General features: G+C 54.7%; 1 protein-coding gene across 1 annotated transcript in view; it reads left to right on the plus strand.

Annotated features, from left to right (window-relative positions):
* The window catches only part of LOC111147407 (MINDY lysine 48 deubiquitinase 4), a 101,201-nt gene extending 82,344 nt beyond the window's left edge, over positions 1-18,857 (plus strand). The window contains exons 14-18 of the mRNA XM_022503414.1: positions 531-594; positions 2,935-3,096; positions 8,334-8,514; positions 9,055-9,127; positions 18,427-18,857. Coding sequence (XP_022359122.1) covers positions 531-594; positions 2,935-3,096; positions 8,334-8,514; positions 9,055-9,127; positions 18,427-18,475 — 529 coding nt within the window. The 3' untranslated portion in view covers positions 18,476-18,857. The remainder of the gene's footprint in view (positions 1-530; positions 595-2,934; positions 3,097-8,333; positions 8,515-9,054; positions 9,128-18,426) is intronic.
* Positions 18,858-19,288: the final 431 nt, after the last annotated feature.

Below are 19,288 nucleotides of genomic sequence, written 5' to 3' on the forward strand. Positions count from 1 at the left end.
CCACGGGGTCCTCCATTGACTCCATAGGCCAAAAGCCCCGTGCCCTGGGCAAGTCAGTGCTACTCTGAGCCTTGGTTTTCTCTTGATGTCTGGGGAACCGTGTGTGTCCAGGGCCTGGTACACGGTCTGTGCCCAGGTGGCACGGCTATTATTATAGGACTCCCATTGCTCCTATTGAACAGACTTGCAGGCTGAGGCCTAGAGACGGACGGGGATGTCCCAGTGCCCATGCTGGTAAGCAGCAGTTGGGCTGTGAATGCAGGATGCTGGACTGCAAATGCAGGGGCCTGTCTGCTGTTTCACGTGTCCGTCACCTCCCTGCGTGTTGGTAGTGGCCCCAGGGAGGCCAGAGTGGAGGTCACAGCCCAGAACAGAGTGAGCGTGGGCTAAGGAGCCCTGGGTTGGCCCACATCCAGAATTCCGGGCCTCAGCCTGGACCCCGAGCGGAGCCCCTGGTCACCTAGTGAGGTTTGCCTGGAGGCCTGAGTCAGGCAAAGGTGTGCTGATACCACTTCTCCTCTGTCTTCTAGTGTCCGCCAGGACTTCGATGTCCCCACCAGCCACCTGATTGGAGCACATGGATACTGCACCCAGGTCGCGGTTGCCGAGGGTCACCGGGCATTGGGCGCTTCTTTTCCTTCCTCCCCTCTTCTTTCCTTGCCACCCTCCCCCTCCCCAGCCCTCTCCCAGTGGTTTTCATGTGCCAGCCTCTGTCATGGAGACCTAGAAAGGCCACTCAGTTCAGCTTCCGCTACAGGGGGGCTTGCTGTGCCCGATCTGTGTGCTTGGCACTGCAGGGGAGGGGGCATACCAGGGATAGAGCCAGGCGCCGCACAGCCCAGAGCCCCAGTCCGAGCCCTGGGGACAGACTGGGGGCTCTGGGCCAGCTGGGGCCATGAGGGCCACGAAGGCCACGGCATCCTTTGTATTTGCACAGGGCACCATCTTGGCAATGACCCTCCCTGAGCTGTGTGGATCTTCTTCCCCTCCCCAAGCCTCAGTTCCCTTGTTTCTAGAATGAGGAGGATAGACCAATGCTTCTTAAACTTTGATGGGCGCATGAACCCCCTGAGAGTCCTGTTGAAAAGCAGGCTCAGATCCAGTGGGTCTGGCCTGGGGCCTGACGTTCTGAATTGCTCACAGGCTTCCTGGAGAAGGTGATGCTGCCGGTCCATGGAGCACACTTTGAGTAGCAAGGGGCTACGTGTCCACTGAGCTTTGCCACTGCGTTGATTTTGAGTCTTGCAGTAGCAACAGCCTATTTCCCCTTTCTCCCCCATTTCAAGAGGGCTTCCTGTGCCAAGGAAGGTTTGAGACAGATGGGGAGCAGGAGCCTTCTCCCCCTTGAAAACCAGATGGGAAAACTTGAACCTATCTGAAAGGGGCCGCGCTTTTCTTAGACACCGCTGCCCCTGAGGTGCAGTATCTCAGAGCAGACATTTCCTCCAAATCCTTTCTCATTTCCTCTGCAAGGACACAATGGGGCCCCTTCGCTATCTCCCTCCAATGGGGTTCCCTCCGTGGCCATCACAGGGGGCCTCTTTTACTGTCACGAGGGCAGGGGTTTTGGTGTTGACGGAGGGCTTTATTCACCCAGGCATGGCTTTTATAATTCAGGGGGAAACACTTCTGTGAACTCTTCCCTCCAGAGCTGATGTTGGGAAAGGCCTCTCCTTGCCATTCCCACATACTGTGGGGCCGTTGCTGCCTGCTGGCCGGCCACGCACACTGCCCTATCAGGGTGGGTCCAATGGGGTGTGCTGCCTGCCCAGGTGGGCTCACTTGGTTCCCTCCCCAGTGGCACAGCGGGCACTTAGCGGCCAGCATTCCTCTGGAATCTCTGCGGCCAGGTGGTCCCCTGCGGGTAACAAATGCAGGGAGAGGGAAGGACAACAGGGAGGATGCTGGAAAGTATGGGTGGAAATCCCCTCCCTTCGGGGGGGCCCCGGGGTCCCCACTCCTCACAGGAGGGTGGACCCCTCAATGCCCTGCTGAAGGAAGGGCCCTTCCTGCCATGTTGATGCAGGAGGCGCTGGCTAAAGGAGGCAGGAGGCAGCCAGAGGAACAGGACTCCCCGTGTCACTGATCTCTGGGTTCTGGAGTCAGCAGGCTTGTCGGCCTGTGGCACAAGTTACAGGGCCCCTGGATGCGTGACGCCACTTGGCCGACAAGGCGGGGACAGATCTAGAACCCAGCCTGGGGCTTCCTCGCCTCTGCCTGTCTGCCTCTGCAGGCCTCCTCTCTCCTTCCCTGCTCAAAGACCCCACCATTGCCCATGAAATCCAAATAAGCCCTAGAGCTGCCTTCTTGGTGTTCACACCATTGTCTGCTTCCTGGCGTTGATAATGGACGCTGGTTGTGTAAGATGTTATCATTGGGGGAAGCTGGGTGAAGGGTGCACAGGAACTCTCTGTACTATTTTTACAAATTCTTTTGAGTCTATAATTATTTCATAATAAAAAAGTTTATGAAAAAAATGCCATCCTTCAAGACCCACCCCAATGTGGCTTCTCCACAGAGTGGCTCTGACTCAGCCACGGAGTCCCGTGCCTGCCTGGCCCAGAGGGCTCCGAGCTCGTATTTTTGTATTCCCAGTCATATCCGACATTGTGCCTCAGCCGCGCAGGGACACACCTGATCCCTGCCCTCGGCATGGAGCCTGAGGTCAGGAGCCATTCTTACCCTCCAACAGTCTCCTGCTGCCACCCAGGCTCAGTGAGTGTCTGTGGGATCAAGGTCACACTGAGTTCCTAGAGTCGCTCGACTGGGAACCGCTGGCAGCTTTCCCTGATGGCTGGTGGGAACTCCAAATCCCAGCCCTCTTGTGATCTGGGGCTCTCTCCCTCCTTGCTTTCCTTCCTTTCCACCCCCCCCCCTTTTTTTTTTGTCCCCAATCTCCCTTGGACAAGCCTTTCCCCTTTCTTTCATCTACAGGAACTCGTCAATCTGCTCCTGACCGGGAAAGCCGTGTCCAATGTTTTCAACGACGTCGTGGAGCTGGATTCTGGGAACGGGAACATCACTCTGCTCAAGGGCATTGGTGCACGCAGTGACGTCGGGTTCTTATCTCTCTTCGAGCACTACAATGTGTGCCAGGTACTGGGGCGCAGGGCTCCGGAGACAGAGGGGCCCGGTTCCCTGGGATTGGAGAGAAGGAAGGCGGGGAAAGGGAAGCTCCACTCCGGTTTCCAGAGCTGGTCAGAATTTGGTCCAGTCTCAATCACAGAGGGTTTAGGAAGAAATAGCACTTGGCTGCCATCGAGTTCTAGCATGAAATTCCCGCCCAAAGCCAGCCGGTGCCATGTTCTGGGAAAGGTTGTTTCAAAGGGACTCCTAGGGATTTATAGGGGAACCGAGGGTCAGAGCAGATGCAGTTGGGGTATGTGTGTGTGTGTTGCCCACTCTACTCCACTAATCCCATCTTAACTAGTTATGTCTACAACCACCCGAATTGCATGTAAGGTCACATTCTAGGGGCTAGGATCTCCACGTATCTTTTTGGGGGGCCAGTTCCACCCTAACAGGCCATTCGATCTGTTTGCTAGTGTACCGCCCCCTCTCCTTCCTCTCTCCCTGTAGCCAGGGTCTTGGGAAGGGCTGGGCCCCTGGCAAAGTCGGGCTGGGCCCCTGGCAAAGTCAGGCAGGGTAAGGTGACAGCGTGTCTCTGCAGGGTAGATGGTTGTTCCTGTCTAGCCTGCTGTTAGACCCTCTATGAGCCTCCATTTTCATGTCTTCAGAGAAGACATTGTTCTCACCCTGGTTTCATGGTGCCCTTCTGGCACGATCACGAGTTCAGGTTGCTGTCCTGTTGATAATGGGCCATGTGGTGCGGCCTCCGCCCCAGGTCCTGCCCCTGGGGACAGGAAGCCAACCGCTGGGCTCCACAGACTTGGGGAGAACAGAATAGTAGTGGCTCCCTGATTTGCTGGTGTCAGAAGGGAGCCCAGGAATGTGGTCACGTGGGCCTGGAGAAGTACCAGGGCCCCTGAGCGCCCGGCCCTAGGTGGGCTCTGGAAGCATTTGGCCCGAAATTCCATGGGCTGAGAGAGGTTACCTTGGCCAGGCTCATGGAATCCCCGGGCTTACCGTGAGCCCTGGTTTTACTCTTGTGTTGAGGGTGTGGGTTGAAAAGTAAACTATTTTCCTTTGGTCTGCGGAGGGTAGTTGATGGGAACATCAGTTGGGGGTCATCCTTCCCTTGGAATAAAATGCTGATTGAAGAAATTCAGGCCATACAATGATCCAAATTCTTGAATCCACACAGGAACCCACCCCCCACCCCCAACACACACACACACTATTATACGGTTGGCTGAAGACTGAAGCTTGTATCTTTCTTGCAGCTAGAGGATGTTTGCTTCTCTGCTTTGGCACTGTGGGATCTCTGAGGAAGTACCCTTAGGCCTTCTCTCCTCCCTAGAGCTCACTGAGGACTGGGCCTCTGAAGGAAAAAGCAGAGGTCTGGCAGTAGAGACAAAGCCTGTCCTCCCCCTTACCTCTGCCTTCCATCTCCTCTGTCACTGAACTCCTTTGGGCCTACATGGTTGGCCATGTTGGCTGTGGAGGGAATCCAGGAAGGGTTAGCACCCACACTCAGAGCTGGGCCCCCTCCACTGGGCAACAGCAGTGTGGCCCCGGGGAAGGTCTGGCATTTAGGACAGCTCGTGGCATGGCACCCAAGATGGGACTGTTCCTATAAGGCTTAGGCTTTCTTTCACAGATGGCAGAAGCGGGCCCACCTGTCATTCACCCTGTCCGGGGCTTCTTACGGCAGCCTCTGGCTGGGAGCCTGGTTCTAGGGCCCTCACTGAGTATGTAGGGGCTGGGGTTGAGGGAGGTCCCTTCTGTCAGTGAGCTTATTAGATGACCCGCACTCTGGACGTGCCTGGGGGGAAGAAGAGGAAGCTCTGGGCCAAGAAGTGCATCCTCTACTGAACTAGCCGGCCTCCAGCCCCAGCCTGGCTGTGTGTTCTGGTCCTCCATGGGCTCACCATGGTCTTGCCCATTAGAACTGCAACTCAATCTCACAACCCCAGAGCTCACTAATGAGCTTACCACCCCCTTCCAGTCCTTCACTGAAGCCACTGTGACCTCTAGCATTAGAGTAGACTGACTCACATCATTCTTTTGCTTCACACCTGTCAGTGGTTTCCCCATCCTCTGAGGCCATTAGGGGCTGAATTATGTCCCCTCACAGATTCACATGTTGAGGTCCTAATATGCAGTACCTCAGAATGTGGCTGTATTTGGAAACAGGGCCTGTAAGAAGTGATTACGTTAAAATGAGGTCCTTATGTGGCCCTTAATCCAGTTGAGTAGTGTCCTTATAAGAAGAGGGGATTCGGAACCAGACAGGTTCAGACGGAAGACCACATGAAGATACAGGGAGGAGACGGCTATCGGCAGCCAAGGAGAGAGGCCTCAGGAGAAACCTGCCCACACCTTGATCTTGGACTTCCAGCCTCCAGGCCTGTGAGGAAAAAAATTTCTGTTGTTTAAGCCACCTGGTCTGTGGAACTTTGTTCTACTGGCCTCAGCTAACTAATGCAGGGACTGAGAGCCCAAACTTAGCATAGCCTACGAGGCCCGATGAGACCTGTTCTCTCCCTTCACATTTTGACTTAAATGTCACCTCCTAAGGGAAGCCTCTCCTGACCTCATCAATCCATCCGAATAGGGACTGCTCTCATGGTCCCCTGCCACCTGGTCCCTCTCCAATACAGAATCTTACTACTTTCTTTCACAGTCCTCCTCTTGGTTTCAAGTGTCACGGTTTATTGCTTTTGAGATGCAAACTTTGTGTGCATTTGAACGCCTCTGGGATTTTGAGGCATTCTTGGACTCGCTGACGGTGTCAGACTTTAACTGCCAGCTTGCTTTCTTCATGAAAAAAAAAACAATTATGGTGATTCTGATGGCATCTTAGATTCGGGGGAGGGCAGTGCAAATGTGTCTGTATGATTATTTGATTACTATCTGCCTTCCCCATTAATCCAGGGAGCCCCCCCCCCAAGGACAAGACTGGTCCTGTTTTCTTCCTTGCTGTACCCCCATCACTGAGCGTAATGTCCGGGACTGAAACACAAGTCATGTTGAAGGACAGTTACCCTCAGAGATGACAGATGGCAACTCTGCTGGCAATCAAATGTTCATTCTTTTTAAATTAGGGCTTCTAAGCTGGCAGTCCGCAGCGAGGTGTGGGGGCATTCACTCGTCTCACTCCTGCAAAAGATTTAAGAATCCCCCTTTAAAAGTGACTCCTCACGTTGCCCTCTGTCCCCCTGTCCTGAAGGAAATGTGCCCCCACCCTCCCTCCTCACTGCAGGCCTTTGGTCAGCTACCTCCGAACCCAGAGGAAGTGAATTTCATCTTTGGAAAATGTCACCCACTTGGAGGGGGCTCCTGAATGAGAAAACTCATTTATAAAATCTCTGGGCAGCTTTTTTTTCCCCCCATAATCTTTTGACCGTTTAATAAATGGCAGGCTGTCCTTTTGTCCCCTCTCCTGGAAAATTCAGGGTGGCTGATTATGCAGACGCCTGCCCTCTGGCAGGTTGCTCCGCTCTTTTTCCTGCAGTGAGTGAGCCCTGGGTCCCCAAGAAGGCTCCCTATTCGAGGTGAGGCCCTCACCAGAAAAGTTTGAGCCCGGAATGGGAGCCAAGTTTGCAGTGGGGTTTAGGCACGTCTGGCCACGTCCTCTGAGGTATCTATTACCCCCACATCCACCAAGGAGAGGGCTCTGGAGTCACGTTTTAATGTCAAGAGGGGTTGGGGTGAGGGCCCTACTGGCCAGGTGGGGGCGGGGCGGGGCAGGACGCTTGGAAAATGCGAAAACGGACACCTTGTAAAGATCGCCATCCTACCCCCTGGAGGAGGCCACTGTTGGTGGGCAAGTCTTTCCCTAGGGACCTAAGCACAGGTCCCCTGTCCGAGATACCACAGTCCAGAGTCCGCTCTCAGGAGGGGCTCCGGGGGGCCCCAGGAAGACCGCTCGGCCACTCTCCTGTGACAGGCTGGAGAAAGTATGCCCTTCTCCCCACTGGAAAAATAATTCCCATTCTTTCCTTAATCCGCAGGCTGTGGCTGTAAATACCTGAGCATGCAAACATCTCCCTGGGGCTGGTGGGGATTAGGCCAAAATCAGCCTGGTCCATGGCACGCACAGAGCTGAATAAACCAGGGCCCGGGGTTGGGAGACGAGCAGCCCCAGGGAGTCACAGGTGACGGGGAGAGAGCTCAGAGAGCTTGATGGGCAGAGTCAGCCAGACCTCTGAGCAGGACTTGCAGAGGGCCCCCACCGCTCCTCTGCCCTAAGCAGCAGCAATGAGGGTCCTGGAGCATGTTCCGTGCCATCTGCCTTCCCTGAACACCCCTCTGCGGGGAGCTTTTCAAGGGAGTCTCTCATCAGAAAGTCCCAGCTCCTTATCCTCCTCTTCCCCCGCGCTCTTTCCCGAATGCCCAGCTAGTCCCTGGATGGATGATTCTGGGCATTCCTTCCTGGCACCCCACACCAGACTGCTCACCCCTCTCCCGTCTCCCTGTGGCTCCAAGCCCACCTATCTTCAAGGTACAGTCCTACCTAGTTCAAGTTCCTCTTCATGTATGAGGACCCTCACTCGTCAAACATTTGCTCATGTTGGCTTCTAACCCCTGCCCTTGGTGCTAAGGGCACAGTCTGGTGCTTGGGAGGCAGGCTGGCACGTCTTGGTGAGGCTGTGATGCACTGCAGGAGGGCAGGCGGGTACTGGGTACCTAGTACCTGTTACATAGTAGCCCCCACCCAGGAGCTAGAGGGTGATTCATGCTCCCTGTTTGGCTAATTTGGGTGATGCAGAACCTGGAAGGGGAGGAGAGGTGTCCCAGCACTCTAGATGGGGGACGGGGGTGCCCAGGCATGGGGGCCAGCTGCGCTGGCGTGTTTGAGGACTGGTGAGACGCTGGTGCGCTGCTGGGTGTGGCTGTGGAAGAACCGGTGGGGAGGTCATCATCTGGGGAGGAGCGGCTGGCTGCAGAAGAACTTTCCAAGGCAGGCTGGGCAGCCCTGTGAGCCAGTTAAGTATGGGAGAGGAAGCAGCGTGGGCGCCCGGGGTTTCAGGCCAGCATACCTCACAGCGTGACCGTGGGTGAGGGGAAGCCCCAGAGAGTGGCGGGCATGGCTCCAGGGGACAAGCCATGTCTGTGAGCAGCTCAAGGGACTCCCAGTCTGGCTCAGAGGCCGGGATCCCCCTCTGGTCTCTCTGAGGTCAGCCCAACCCGGGTTAGACGGAACATGCTGGGGCCCTTTCTCTGGGGCTAGCATCGGCATCTCTGTCTGCCTCCCATCCCTCTTACAGGTGGGCTGTTTCCTGAAGACGCCGAGGTTCCCCATCTGGGTGGTGTGCAGCGAGAGCCACTTCAGCGTCCTCTTCAGCCTGCAGCCAGAGCTCCTGCGAGACTGGAAGGCCGAGAGGCTATTCGACCTGTACTATTACGATGGCCTGGCCAACCAGCAGGAGCAGATCCGGCTGACTGTTGGTGCGCCATCCCCACCGGCCCGCGTCCTCCGGTCAGGCAGAGAACAACACAGGCCCTCAGACCTGTGTCCACACTGGGGGAATCAGAGAGCGTGTGTCCATGTAACCTCCTCCCGGAGGAGCCAGAGCAGGGCCTTGAGAAGCTGGTAGCATTAGAGGTGTACGGTGGAGTTGAGAACTCAGAGTAGGGAGCCCTGAATACCATGCTGACAAGTTCGGATTTTCTTCTATGGGCAATGAGGAGCCATGGAAGGTTTTAGAGCAGGAGAGTGATGGGATCAGATGAGTTTTAGAAAGAATGATGCTGGTGGCTGACGGGGAGCAGGAGGGTGGGTTGGAGACTGGAGGTGGGAGGCATGAGGAGAGTGCTGTGGTCCAGAGGAGAAGCAGTGGGACAGGAACAAGGGTGGGTCCAGTCAAGATGAGAAGCAGAGCAGGTGCTAGAACAGTCAGGTCCCGGGAGCTGGGTTGTTGGTGCTGACCCACAAGCTCAGACCCCGGACTAATGAGTGTATGTGTGTCTCTCTCTCCCGGCCCCCAGACACCACCCAGACCATCCCTGAGGACAGAGACAATGACCTCATCCCACCCCTCGAGCTCTGCATCAGAACCAGGTGAGTCAGGTCTATCTCTGGCTCTGGAAGCTCACCTGAGTGCCTGCGAGGTATGATGGTTGGGGGTGGTCGTACCCACCGGAAGGAGGATGGGTTTCGGGATTGCCCCAACCAAGAGTCTGTGGTGAGGCAGGCCTTCCACAGAATGGAAAGGCGCAGGGCTTGGGGCTTGTTTGTACGTAGCCTTTCATGGTCTCTGTGGCTCAATTGGAGAAGTGTGTGGTCTGTGAGGTGACTGTGTCTTCAGACAGCTTCTGGGGCTGCCCCTGTGGCAGGGGTGGGGGAACTGAGTAGGTGTTTCTTGAGGTCCATCCTTGCTCATGGTGATCACCGGCACCTGCAGTGAGTGCTGTGAGGTCTGGTCAGGAGGAAGGACAGGTAGGATACAGGTGGGAGAGGGGATGGGAGGAATTTGAGCAGGATGGGAAGGTGAGAGGGCCTAGGTCCTCTGCGGTCCCCAGGGGGTAGCCCTGAGATGGCTTCCTGTAGCAGCAGCACCCTCTGCGTCCAGGAGGAGCAGCCCCACTTGTTCTATTGGTGTGGGTTGGGCCCTCTGAACCCCGAGCAGAGGTGCCCTATAGCCTCAGACACACGGTGGGAGGTCTTTGACTCCCCTATTCCAGCTCAGGCTCAGGGTGAGTTGGGGCTCCCTTCACTCAGGATCCCCCCCACCCCCCGCACCCCCGCCTTAGGCAGGCCCTTCACAAAGCCTTTGCGGAATGACTTGGAGGCCTCAGATGCAGTGGGAGGAGCAAGTTGGGGAGGAAGGAGGTCTGCGTTCCAGTGCCTTCTGGGGAAGTGCTAGAACTTGCACGTGGTCAGTGTGGGTTCTAGAGTTTGAATCCTTTCCACTCTTCACCCGTGTGTCCCTCACACTGTCAGCTGTAAGACTGGTAAAATGGAGAGCCCCGCGTGGGGCTCTTGTGAGAGCACCTGGTATCGCACCAGGTGCTCTGTAAACAGCTCTCACGGGTAGTGTCTTAGCGGCTCTGTGCCACGGTGTGACCTCAGATGGAACCTCATGTCCCCAACTGTGAAGTGATTAACTTGGGGTGCAGGACATGGATAATGCTGGGGCTCCGACCACCTGCAACCCAGGGGTTTTGCTCGCAGCCTTGGGCTGCTGCCCAGCCAAAGGTTCATGAGCCCTTGACAGGAGCCTCGGTCACAGCGGAAACCCCAGGGAGGGAATGTGGGAGACGCTGGGACATCCTCATTAGACCCCATCTATTTGTCCATCTGTTCATCCGTCCTCCTGCCTGCCCACCGAGCCAGGGACAAAGCATTCTTGTGGGATCATGTGCTGGCTTTTCTTTCGTTGGGCAGATTAAAGGCCCAAGCAGGTCGCTTTCCTTTCATGTACAAAGGGCCACTCATTCCAGGTGATGAGAGAAGGGCAACACTGGAAAGAGGAGGTGACACTGGCCTTGGCACCCTCCTCAGGAAGGGGTGAGAGGCCACAGGGCATCCTTCCTGCAGGTGGGCCTCCCAAGCAGGGCTGTGGACCACACCCTGGGCACAGGCTCTGCCCACCTCCCCGACTCCAAAGTCCCCACTCCAGGGGTGTGGGGGACCACCACCTGGGACCTCTCCAACAGCCCCATCTGGAATCACTCCTCTTGTCCCAAGAATGGTTCCACTGCAGGACTCACCAGTACCTCCAGCCCAGGGGTTGGACATTCTGGGCTCAGCCCTAACTGTCCAGTGCTTAACAGTGACTTGGGGCTCTGTTTTGTCAGGGAGCTCAGTCCAGGGTCATCTGAGCATGAGCATGGGCCGGGAGCATCTCTTCCTCTTCTGTCAGCTGTCCTCTTCTCCCAGGGCTCCTCCCATCCCAGTTGTCACTGTGTACAGTGAAATGATGGGGGGAAATGGGGTCGCTGCCTACAGCCAGGAGCGATCCCTTGGGCTGGGGCATATGGTCCATAGGCTAAGTCTCTGCCCTGCCCTTTTCTGTCCCTGCTCACTATCAGCATGTGGCTCTAGCCGTGCTTCCTAGTCCTTTGTCACAGATAGAAAATCACATTTGTGCATCACACAGGGTTTGGAACAAATGGCCTGGAGGTTCTGTGGGCCCAGACTCCACCTAGCCCCTGATGGATGGTGGGGATCAGTACTCTGATACACCTGTCTCCATCTGTGGTTCAGCCATTGGGAAGAGTGTGATCCTCAGGCTTCAGCAGGCATCCCTGAAGGATATGGTAGAGCACACATCAGTGAGTCCTACCCCCAAGGGTTCTGGTTCAGTAGCTAGGTGGGGCCTGGGAATTGGCATATCTGGGGAGTTCCTGGGAATTGCTGGTGCTGCTGTCCCAGGACCACACTCAGAACTTCTGGTGCCAGGTGAGGGCAGCATCTACCCCTCTGTGGCCCTTTCTGGCTGTCTTGTGAGTTAGATGTCAGGTGAAGTGCTAAGCCTCAAGCATCTGGCCTGTTGTAATACTCCGGGCCAGGGGTCCTTCCTTGCTGGCCCTGGGGGCAGCCCCACCCCATCCCCCACCTTCCCCCAGGTAGGAGTATCCATCCTCTGCTAGGACTTTCCTAAAACCAGCTGTCTGCCTCTCTTATGACCTCTACAACTTGCCCCACCATGGTGGGTCCACCTGGGATGTTAATGTGGTGAGATTTTTCCCAGCATCATTCTCAGAAAAGCTAAGTGGGTGAGTGAATAGTGGGAATGCTGGTTCCCCCCCTCTCCCTCCAGTACCCATCAGATAACATACCACTGTAATGGGAAACAGCAGGCCCAGCCTCCTGGAATCCTGTTCCAAGGGGTTGGATTACAAAGGCTTTGCATTTTGTTTTCATCCCAGATTCTCGAACAGCTCAAAGGGAGAAACTTGGGAAAGTGGCCTTCAAGGTCAGTGAAGACCCTGGGGAGAAAGGGCCCTGCCTCTTGGGGGATGAGCCCTGCTGCCCATAGGAGGTCCCCACCCTGACAGGAAGGGGGTACATGTGGTGTCATGGCCTGAACTCAGGCCACATCTCAGGTCATTACCGCAAGATGACCAGACCCCTGGGCCCATCACTTCAACCTCATGGAATCCCTGGGCTGGACTCCATGGAAGAAACAGCCAGATGAGACTCTAGGTTCTTGCTCTGGGAGAGTTCACAATTGAATAGAAGTCAAGTTCATGATCCACTCTCTCCTAATCTAGGCAGAAATGTGCTGCCTACCCTTAAACCTAGCTCTCTTGCCTGCTAAGGACATCTGTTGCTCACCCTGACCCAGCACGGAGCACACCATACTCCTGGCCATCTGGAAGCTTGCTGAGGTCCACGGGAAGGCCCTTAGATGCTACCTGAGATGGCTCTTCCTTTCACATGTCAGGGTATGCGAAGTGGAGCTCTGTGCCCCAGGCCATACCTTGAGTCACAAACAGCACAGGTCCTGAAGCTTAGGCTTGCGCTGTCCCAGCCCAGGGGAAGGTCACTGAGCGGTCAGTATGATTTCCCGCCACCTGGCTTTGTTACCACAGTGACATTACACAAGACCGGACTGTTGGTTTTGCTTCTGGGGAAGAGCACCCTAAGTCGAATGATCCCAGGTCCCATGCCATCTCTGCTCTCAAATGTGACCCGCATCTGGACCTCAGGGAGTCTCCCATTACCTACCCTCATGTCAGGAATGTGGGGTTTGTCCACCCCCCCCTCCCCGCAATTCCCGCTGCTCTCTGACCATCTCAGCAAAAATAGACTCATTTATGGTCATTTCCAAACAAGACACACACAGTGACCTCTCGAGCTTCCAGCCTAGCCAGAGTGGGAGAGAATGAAACAGTTGTCAGTGGTCCAGAGGAAAGAGGAAAGAACACATAACCAGGGCCTGGGGCTGGGCCACAGATGTTTCTGTTTGGAGGCTCAGACAAGAAATTGAAAATATAATTTCAGCTGGGAACAGTGCCTTCCAGGGGCTGGAGCCGAGTGCCCAGGTCTGTCAGCTGTACCCCCACCCACTGGGGAGGGGGCTGCTGTGCCAGTCTTCATGCCTCAGCTGACATACTTCTTGCCCAGGTACCCTGTCCACAGTGTCTCTCACCCACCAAAAGAGGGTTTCTTGGGTGCTCCTGTGGCCCCAGCTGATTTCTTCTGATTCCCTGCCCCACAACCTGCACACACACTTGCCTGTTGTGTTCCTTGCCCTGGTTGGATTCACAGAACCCTCAACACCATGATGCAACACCTCACTCCTGGCTCTGCTATCGTCACGTTGTATGACCTCCAGAAGGCTTGGTTCTGTTCCACACCTCAGTTTCCTCATCTGTTGATGAGGTAGAAGGATCCCTTCCCCAAGCTGTTGTGAGGTTGAAAAAAGAGAGGCAGAAGCATTCCCTTTCCTTTGGAGACCACGGGGGTGCACGTGCGTGTGTGGGGAGAAGGGATAATCAGGAGGAGGCATAGGGGAAGGGACAAGAGAGGACAAGGGCCATGGGCTGGGCTCTGTGACTGCCTGGGTCAAAGGCAAGAGAGACCGCAGTGTGAATGAAGACGCATCCGTACTGGGCCCCTGGGGCCCCAGAAGGAATAGCTGCTGGGGAGGGCTGTGTTCATGTAGTGGCACTTGGCCCTGAGATGTCTTGGAGGGGACAGAGGCCAGTGATACCAGCTCTGTCCTTGAGGGGCTCACAGTCTCAGGGGGGAGGGAGACCCCATGACAATATGGTGCTGAGAGAGGACCCCCAGGCTGCTTGGGGGTCAGAACACACTTCTAGAAGGAGGAATCTTGGATCTGATCCTGAAGAATGGTGGGTGGGGATGAGGGATGGTTGTTCCAGGTGGAGGGCACAGCACAGGCCAAGGCCCGCAAGGGAGGGATAGCCTATGGGGTTCATTCCAGAATCTTCTGCTTCCCGTGGCTAGAGTACAGGAAGTAGAACTTGCACAACAGGATACTTGCCTGGAAACCCATAGTGAGCAAGAGTTCTGTGGTGTATTTCTACTGGTCAGCTCTGGTGAGACCTTTAAAACCTGGCCTGTGCCCTTCTCTTTGCTGATACCGGCTCTACTAGGCATCTGTCCCCAGGATACACTAGTATCATCAATGCTGAAAGTCTGTGGAGCGGGCAACCCCTGCTCAAGGGTGGTTTATGGCCCTGGGGAGGGAAGGGCCTCATCTGTGGCCCTGAGAGGGGCCCTCTTTGTGATGCTGAGCCTCCCTGAGCTCCAGGGACCACAGCATCTTCTTGGAGCTTGACCCCTAAGCCAGTGGTCCTCAGCCACTGGGTTATCTTGTGCCCCAGGGACTATTTGGCAATGTTGGGAGACATCTTTTGGGTATTGCGGCTGCGGGGAGGAGGGTGCTAAAAATCCCACAATGCACAAGATAGCCCCGGAATAAAAATTAGCCCACAGTGTCAGTGGTCTCAGGTCAAGAAAGCCTGCTGAGAACTCTTACGCTCAGCCTCCTGAACTAACCCTGGGAGAGTGAGCTTTCATTCTGCGCGCTGTGCTGTCTGTAGGTCCGTTTCATCCCTGCCCTCCCTCTGCCTGCCCCTAATTGCATACACAGAGCTCTGTTTACCGTCCTTGTAATTGGCCATGGACTTTCCTACCAGGGAACCATTCATCCTCACACAAGCACAGCCCCCCTGTGTCTCAGCTCTTGCCATTTTAAAAACATCTCTGCTTTGATTTTCTATCAACTGTAAACTATTTTTCTCTGCTGCTTCTAATACTTTCCCCCTCATTGGTACCTGTTAGCTGGGTGGGTTAGTTACCATGGTAAAAAGCCTCGAAACTAAGCATTAACTCCCACTACCTAACTGTAATATCCAGTGACTGTTGGGATGGCATGGATGTCTCTAGTAGTAGAGAGATGTGACTCACCCCTGCACTGAAGCCAAATCCCATGTTGCCAGGATCTGAGCTGTTTGCAAATGGGGAGCTCATAGAAGGACCTTCTCTCTGCCTGTCAGAGTGCGGAGGGTGAAGGCTGGGAGGGATGGGGAGGGATGAGAGAAGGGTTTGGGGACCAGGTTGAAGTTAGACCTTATGGTAACAAGAAATCTGATGTACTTCTGACTCCCGCCCCACACCCCCACCCCTGCCCATTCTTACCACAACTGGGAGAGGAAACCACTCTGGTCTGGGCAATAGTTTTCCCTTTGCAGTCTGGGACCCTGATGCCTTCCTGGAGCTAGGCAACGGGCAGAATGTCGCTCTCATCCATGTCTCCTTTCTGATGCTTTCCCGGGGATCTGGATTCAGGATATAGCCCTAGTGTGTAAGACTTTGATAAGAAATTTACAGAGGCTGATACTCACCTATAAATCTTAATAGAACAATAAAAGGTTTTAGTGACATGCTTCAAAACTGCAAAGATGAGGAACAGAGAAATAAAATTGGAAATGTCAAGTTGCATGGTAGAGTTGATGAAGCCCCAGGTCACACCGCCGCGTATTGCTGACGCACTATTGACACACTTGGCACAGTAAGTCTGCCTAGTCCCTGGGAACCCGTGGTCAGCACCATGCCTTCCCAGTGGGCCTTACTCCCCAGATCCTGCTCAGCTGTGTGACTGAGAGCTGCATCTGTCTTCCCTACTGGCTGCACCTGTAGGGGCCACCCTGTGACATCATCAGGCCCCAGCACCAAACAGCACGGGCAGTAGCTGCTTGATGACCGAGGCGTGGTCTGACTTCCAGCCACGTTGATGATCTCCCGATACAGTCGCATTGCCTCTTCCTCAAGCAGTGACAGACACTTTGATGCCAGTGGAGCCCCTCAAAGTGGCCCAGCCCCAGAACACCTAATAGATCCCTCTAGATCTGCCCCAGGGCTGACCCGTAGCAGCTCAGGAAATAGTCGAAAGCATGCGGACACCACAGAATCACTTAAATCCCCCCCACACTGCCGGGGGAAAAATGGCGCCGACCATTTACCGTCACGTGACATGACTGACAGTTAAGGGGAGGCAGGATCGGTGGACGAGCACAAGAGGGCCATGTGTCTCATTACAGGTTATGTTTAGAGTGAGTCTTGCTAAGGTCGGTCTTCCAGCACTTAGTCTGGCGAAAAACCGAGGAATGTGTCCAAAATTTTTTGCACATCCAGACCTGCTTCTGAGCATCTGTGACCAGAAGGCTCTCCTGGGTCCGATGGCTCAGGTGTGAAGGGTATCTCCCAGGCTTTTACACAGGAAGGAAAGGGTTGGCTGTCAAAAAGTCCTACCACCCCATTTGGGTGGGCTCTCTCGGTGTCACAGGGCATCATCCATAACACTGAAGAGCACACAGAGGTAGTTTGGAAGGACTAGTTTCCTAAAACAGTGTTAATGGTCTTGGCTTAGCAGGTTTTCCCCTACCACCTACCCGTTTCAGCCTTTTATGCTGAGGATTTTAATGGAAAGATGCAATTCAGCATTGATATACAGACTGGATAAAAATGTCTCACAACGCAGGGCAGGGCTGCGTCTTGTGTCTGGACTGTGACAAACACTAAATTCTCACATTCCTTCTATCCTCACAGTGGGTGGGTGGAGGTCAGAGACGAGCGGGACAGTCATTGTTCCAAAACAGACAATAGGCCAAGTATCTCCCACACCAAACCCTTCCATGGAAGCAAGACACACAGAAATACCACCACGATTTTTTGTCTTCAAATGACGAGAAATCTTTTTGCTCCTTTGAAGAGGAAGGGGCTGGTCAAAGGTGTGCAAAAAATTCAACAGAAGAAAATATAGTCTTTACAGATGCCAGGAAGGTGCCTATAATCAAGAGGAAAGTAATTTGGTAAGAGCAGAGTGAGTACGAGTCCCATTGCCTCTGGAAGGCTGTCCCTCTCCATTGAAAAGCCAGAGACATTGGTGCGGCCACTGAAGCAAGGCACGGTCGTGAAGAAAGACAAAGAGCAGAAGCCTGAGGAAGGAAGGAGAAAGGAGTTCAGAGGGAGTCTGCGTTCTTCACGAAGGTGGAGAAGGTTGGGTTTACAACCAACCACTGCTGAAACGTCGTGGGACTTCTGAGCAACCGGTCAGGAGGTGCACCAGTCTTCCTCTGGGAGACCCTGTTCACTCGCCTGTTACGGCTCCCACCTCAGGCGGCTGGGACTCTCCAAAGCAGAAGCACAGTTAAAATGAGGAAAGCTTCCTTCCCCCCACCCCCTTCTGTTGGCCATTGACGTGTTGACTTCTGTCAGAAGAAAAACGTCAGGTTTTGACAAAGTGTGCTCCCTCCGCTAGCCTCAACATTGTGAAAAGCGTTTCAGGAGCCTGGGTTCGAACCCTGCACCCTAGCACTGCTGTTGAGGTAGATTCCACATCTGCTTCCAAAGTTCCTGGATCTCAGGACAGATGTGTATCTCTTAGATACCCAGGATCAGGTCTTGCAGGAACATTCCATCCGCTAGAAATGTGATCTTCCGGGGCTGCTTTAGAAAACGAGTGTGCCGTATATTCAAGTCATATGCTGGGGCATGCCTGGATGGCTCGGTTGGTTAAGCATCTGACTCTTAATTTAGGCTCCAGTCATGATTTCGGGGTCATGAGATTCAGCCCTGTGCTGGGCTCCACACTGGACGTGGAGCCTGCTTAGGATTCTCTGTCTCTGCTTACCCTCCCCCCCACGCACTCAAAAATACATAAATTTTTAAAAAATTAAGTGTTGGGTCATTTTGTGGTATCATCTCCACTAACTTTTATTTTGGAATTGGACTGGTATTAAAATTGTATCTAGTCCATTAAATGATACTGCTTCTTAAGACTTCATCAAGTAATTAAAAAAAAATGCAAATCTGTGTTTTACTGAGCTGCTTCCAGCCCTTCTCTGGCTTCTCGTGGCTCTCAGAGCAAAGCCCAGAATCCTTCCGAGGCTCCCAGGTCCTGTGTGGTGCCTCCTTGCCTGCTTCCTGCCGCGGGCCACACCTCTCTCCGGCCTTCTCTAGGCTCCGGCACCTGGAACCCTCCAGGATTCTCCCTATCTGGATCTTCTCATGTGCTGTCAAGTCCACCATGAGGCACCCTGGGAGGTGGCTGTGTCTTTGGGCACGTGGACCACGCCCATCAGCTCAGGGCCCTGCAGTGCTAGGCACACAGCAGGCTCTTGATAAACACTTGTGGCAAGAACCAATGAATGTCCTGCCCCTTCTATCTTCTCCTGGGCTCTCTGGGGTCCTAGGTATGTTTGTGTTTCACGGGGGCCTGGTATATAGGTTTGTGTGTGATGTGGAGAGGCGAGGTGGGGAGGTTAGAACCAGAAATCCTCAAAGCCCTTCAGACAGGACCTTCCGGTAAGTGAGGGCAAGAGATGGTTCCCGTGTAGGCCTGGGCAGCTCTGACTCTTTATCTGCTACTCTGCTTGTAGGTGGAAGGGGGCAGCGGTGAACTGGAACGGCTCAGACCCCATCTTGTGACCCTTCCTGTGGGTAAGCCTACGGCTCCACCACTCATCACTGGGGGTGACACCTGAGCCCCAGGCCTCAGAGACAAGTCTCTCAGAAGAGTGTCACCCCACACTGGGCCAGCAGTGCTGCAGAAGCATCCAGAACCTTCCTGCCCCTTCCATGAAGGGCCCCCAGGACTGTGATGAGGGCCCAGAGTGCTGCTTACAGCTCCCTCCCAGCTGAGCCATCACTGCCAAGGATTGGACCGCCTGTATGCTTTTTGTCTGCATCCCTCCCCTGCTCCCCACTGGGCCACCTGTCCCCTCGCCAAGCCTGTGATACAGTCATCCCGGGCACCCTGAGCTTGTTATTTCTGGTAGTTGGTGTTCTATAAAGCAGGAGTCAAACCCAAGCTGAGGAGGAAAGACTCGTTTGTTCTGTTGTGGCAAAGGAAGCCTGAGGTTTGCATGGTTCATGGCTGGGGTGGGAACAGAGATGGTCGCCCAGGGCCCTAGAGACCTGTGGGCTAAGAGGTCATCTAATGGGGGTCTCTGCAAACAGGCGATGCCTCTGGTCCAGTAGTGTCCCTGCTGGGGCTTCTGGTCTAGCCTGTCTTCTCTGCGTCAGCCCCAGGTCTAAGGCACTAGGCTTTGTAAGCTGTGCTGCCTAGGGCAACACCGGCCCCCTGGGAACCTGTCTCAGGGCAGACCTGGATCCCTATGAGACCCCAGGAGGATGGTCATGTCGACCTGGCCAGGTGGATATGGGGAAGAACCTTCTAGGCAGGGACCTCTTGCCACAGAGGGCAATAAGATGAGAATGAGCCAAGGGACCAGGTATAGT

The sequence above is a fragment of the Enhydra lutris genome, unplaced genomic scaffold (assembly GCF_002288905.1).
Source record: "Enhydra lutris kenyoni isolate GAN:26980312 unplaced genomic scaffold, ASM228890v2 scaffoldscaffold16, whole genome shotgun sequence".
In the NCBI taxonomy this organism is placed as follows: Eukaryota; Metazoa; Chordata; class Mammalia; order Carnivora; family Mustelidae; genus Enhydra; species Enhydra lutris.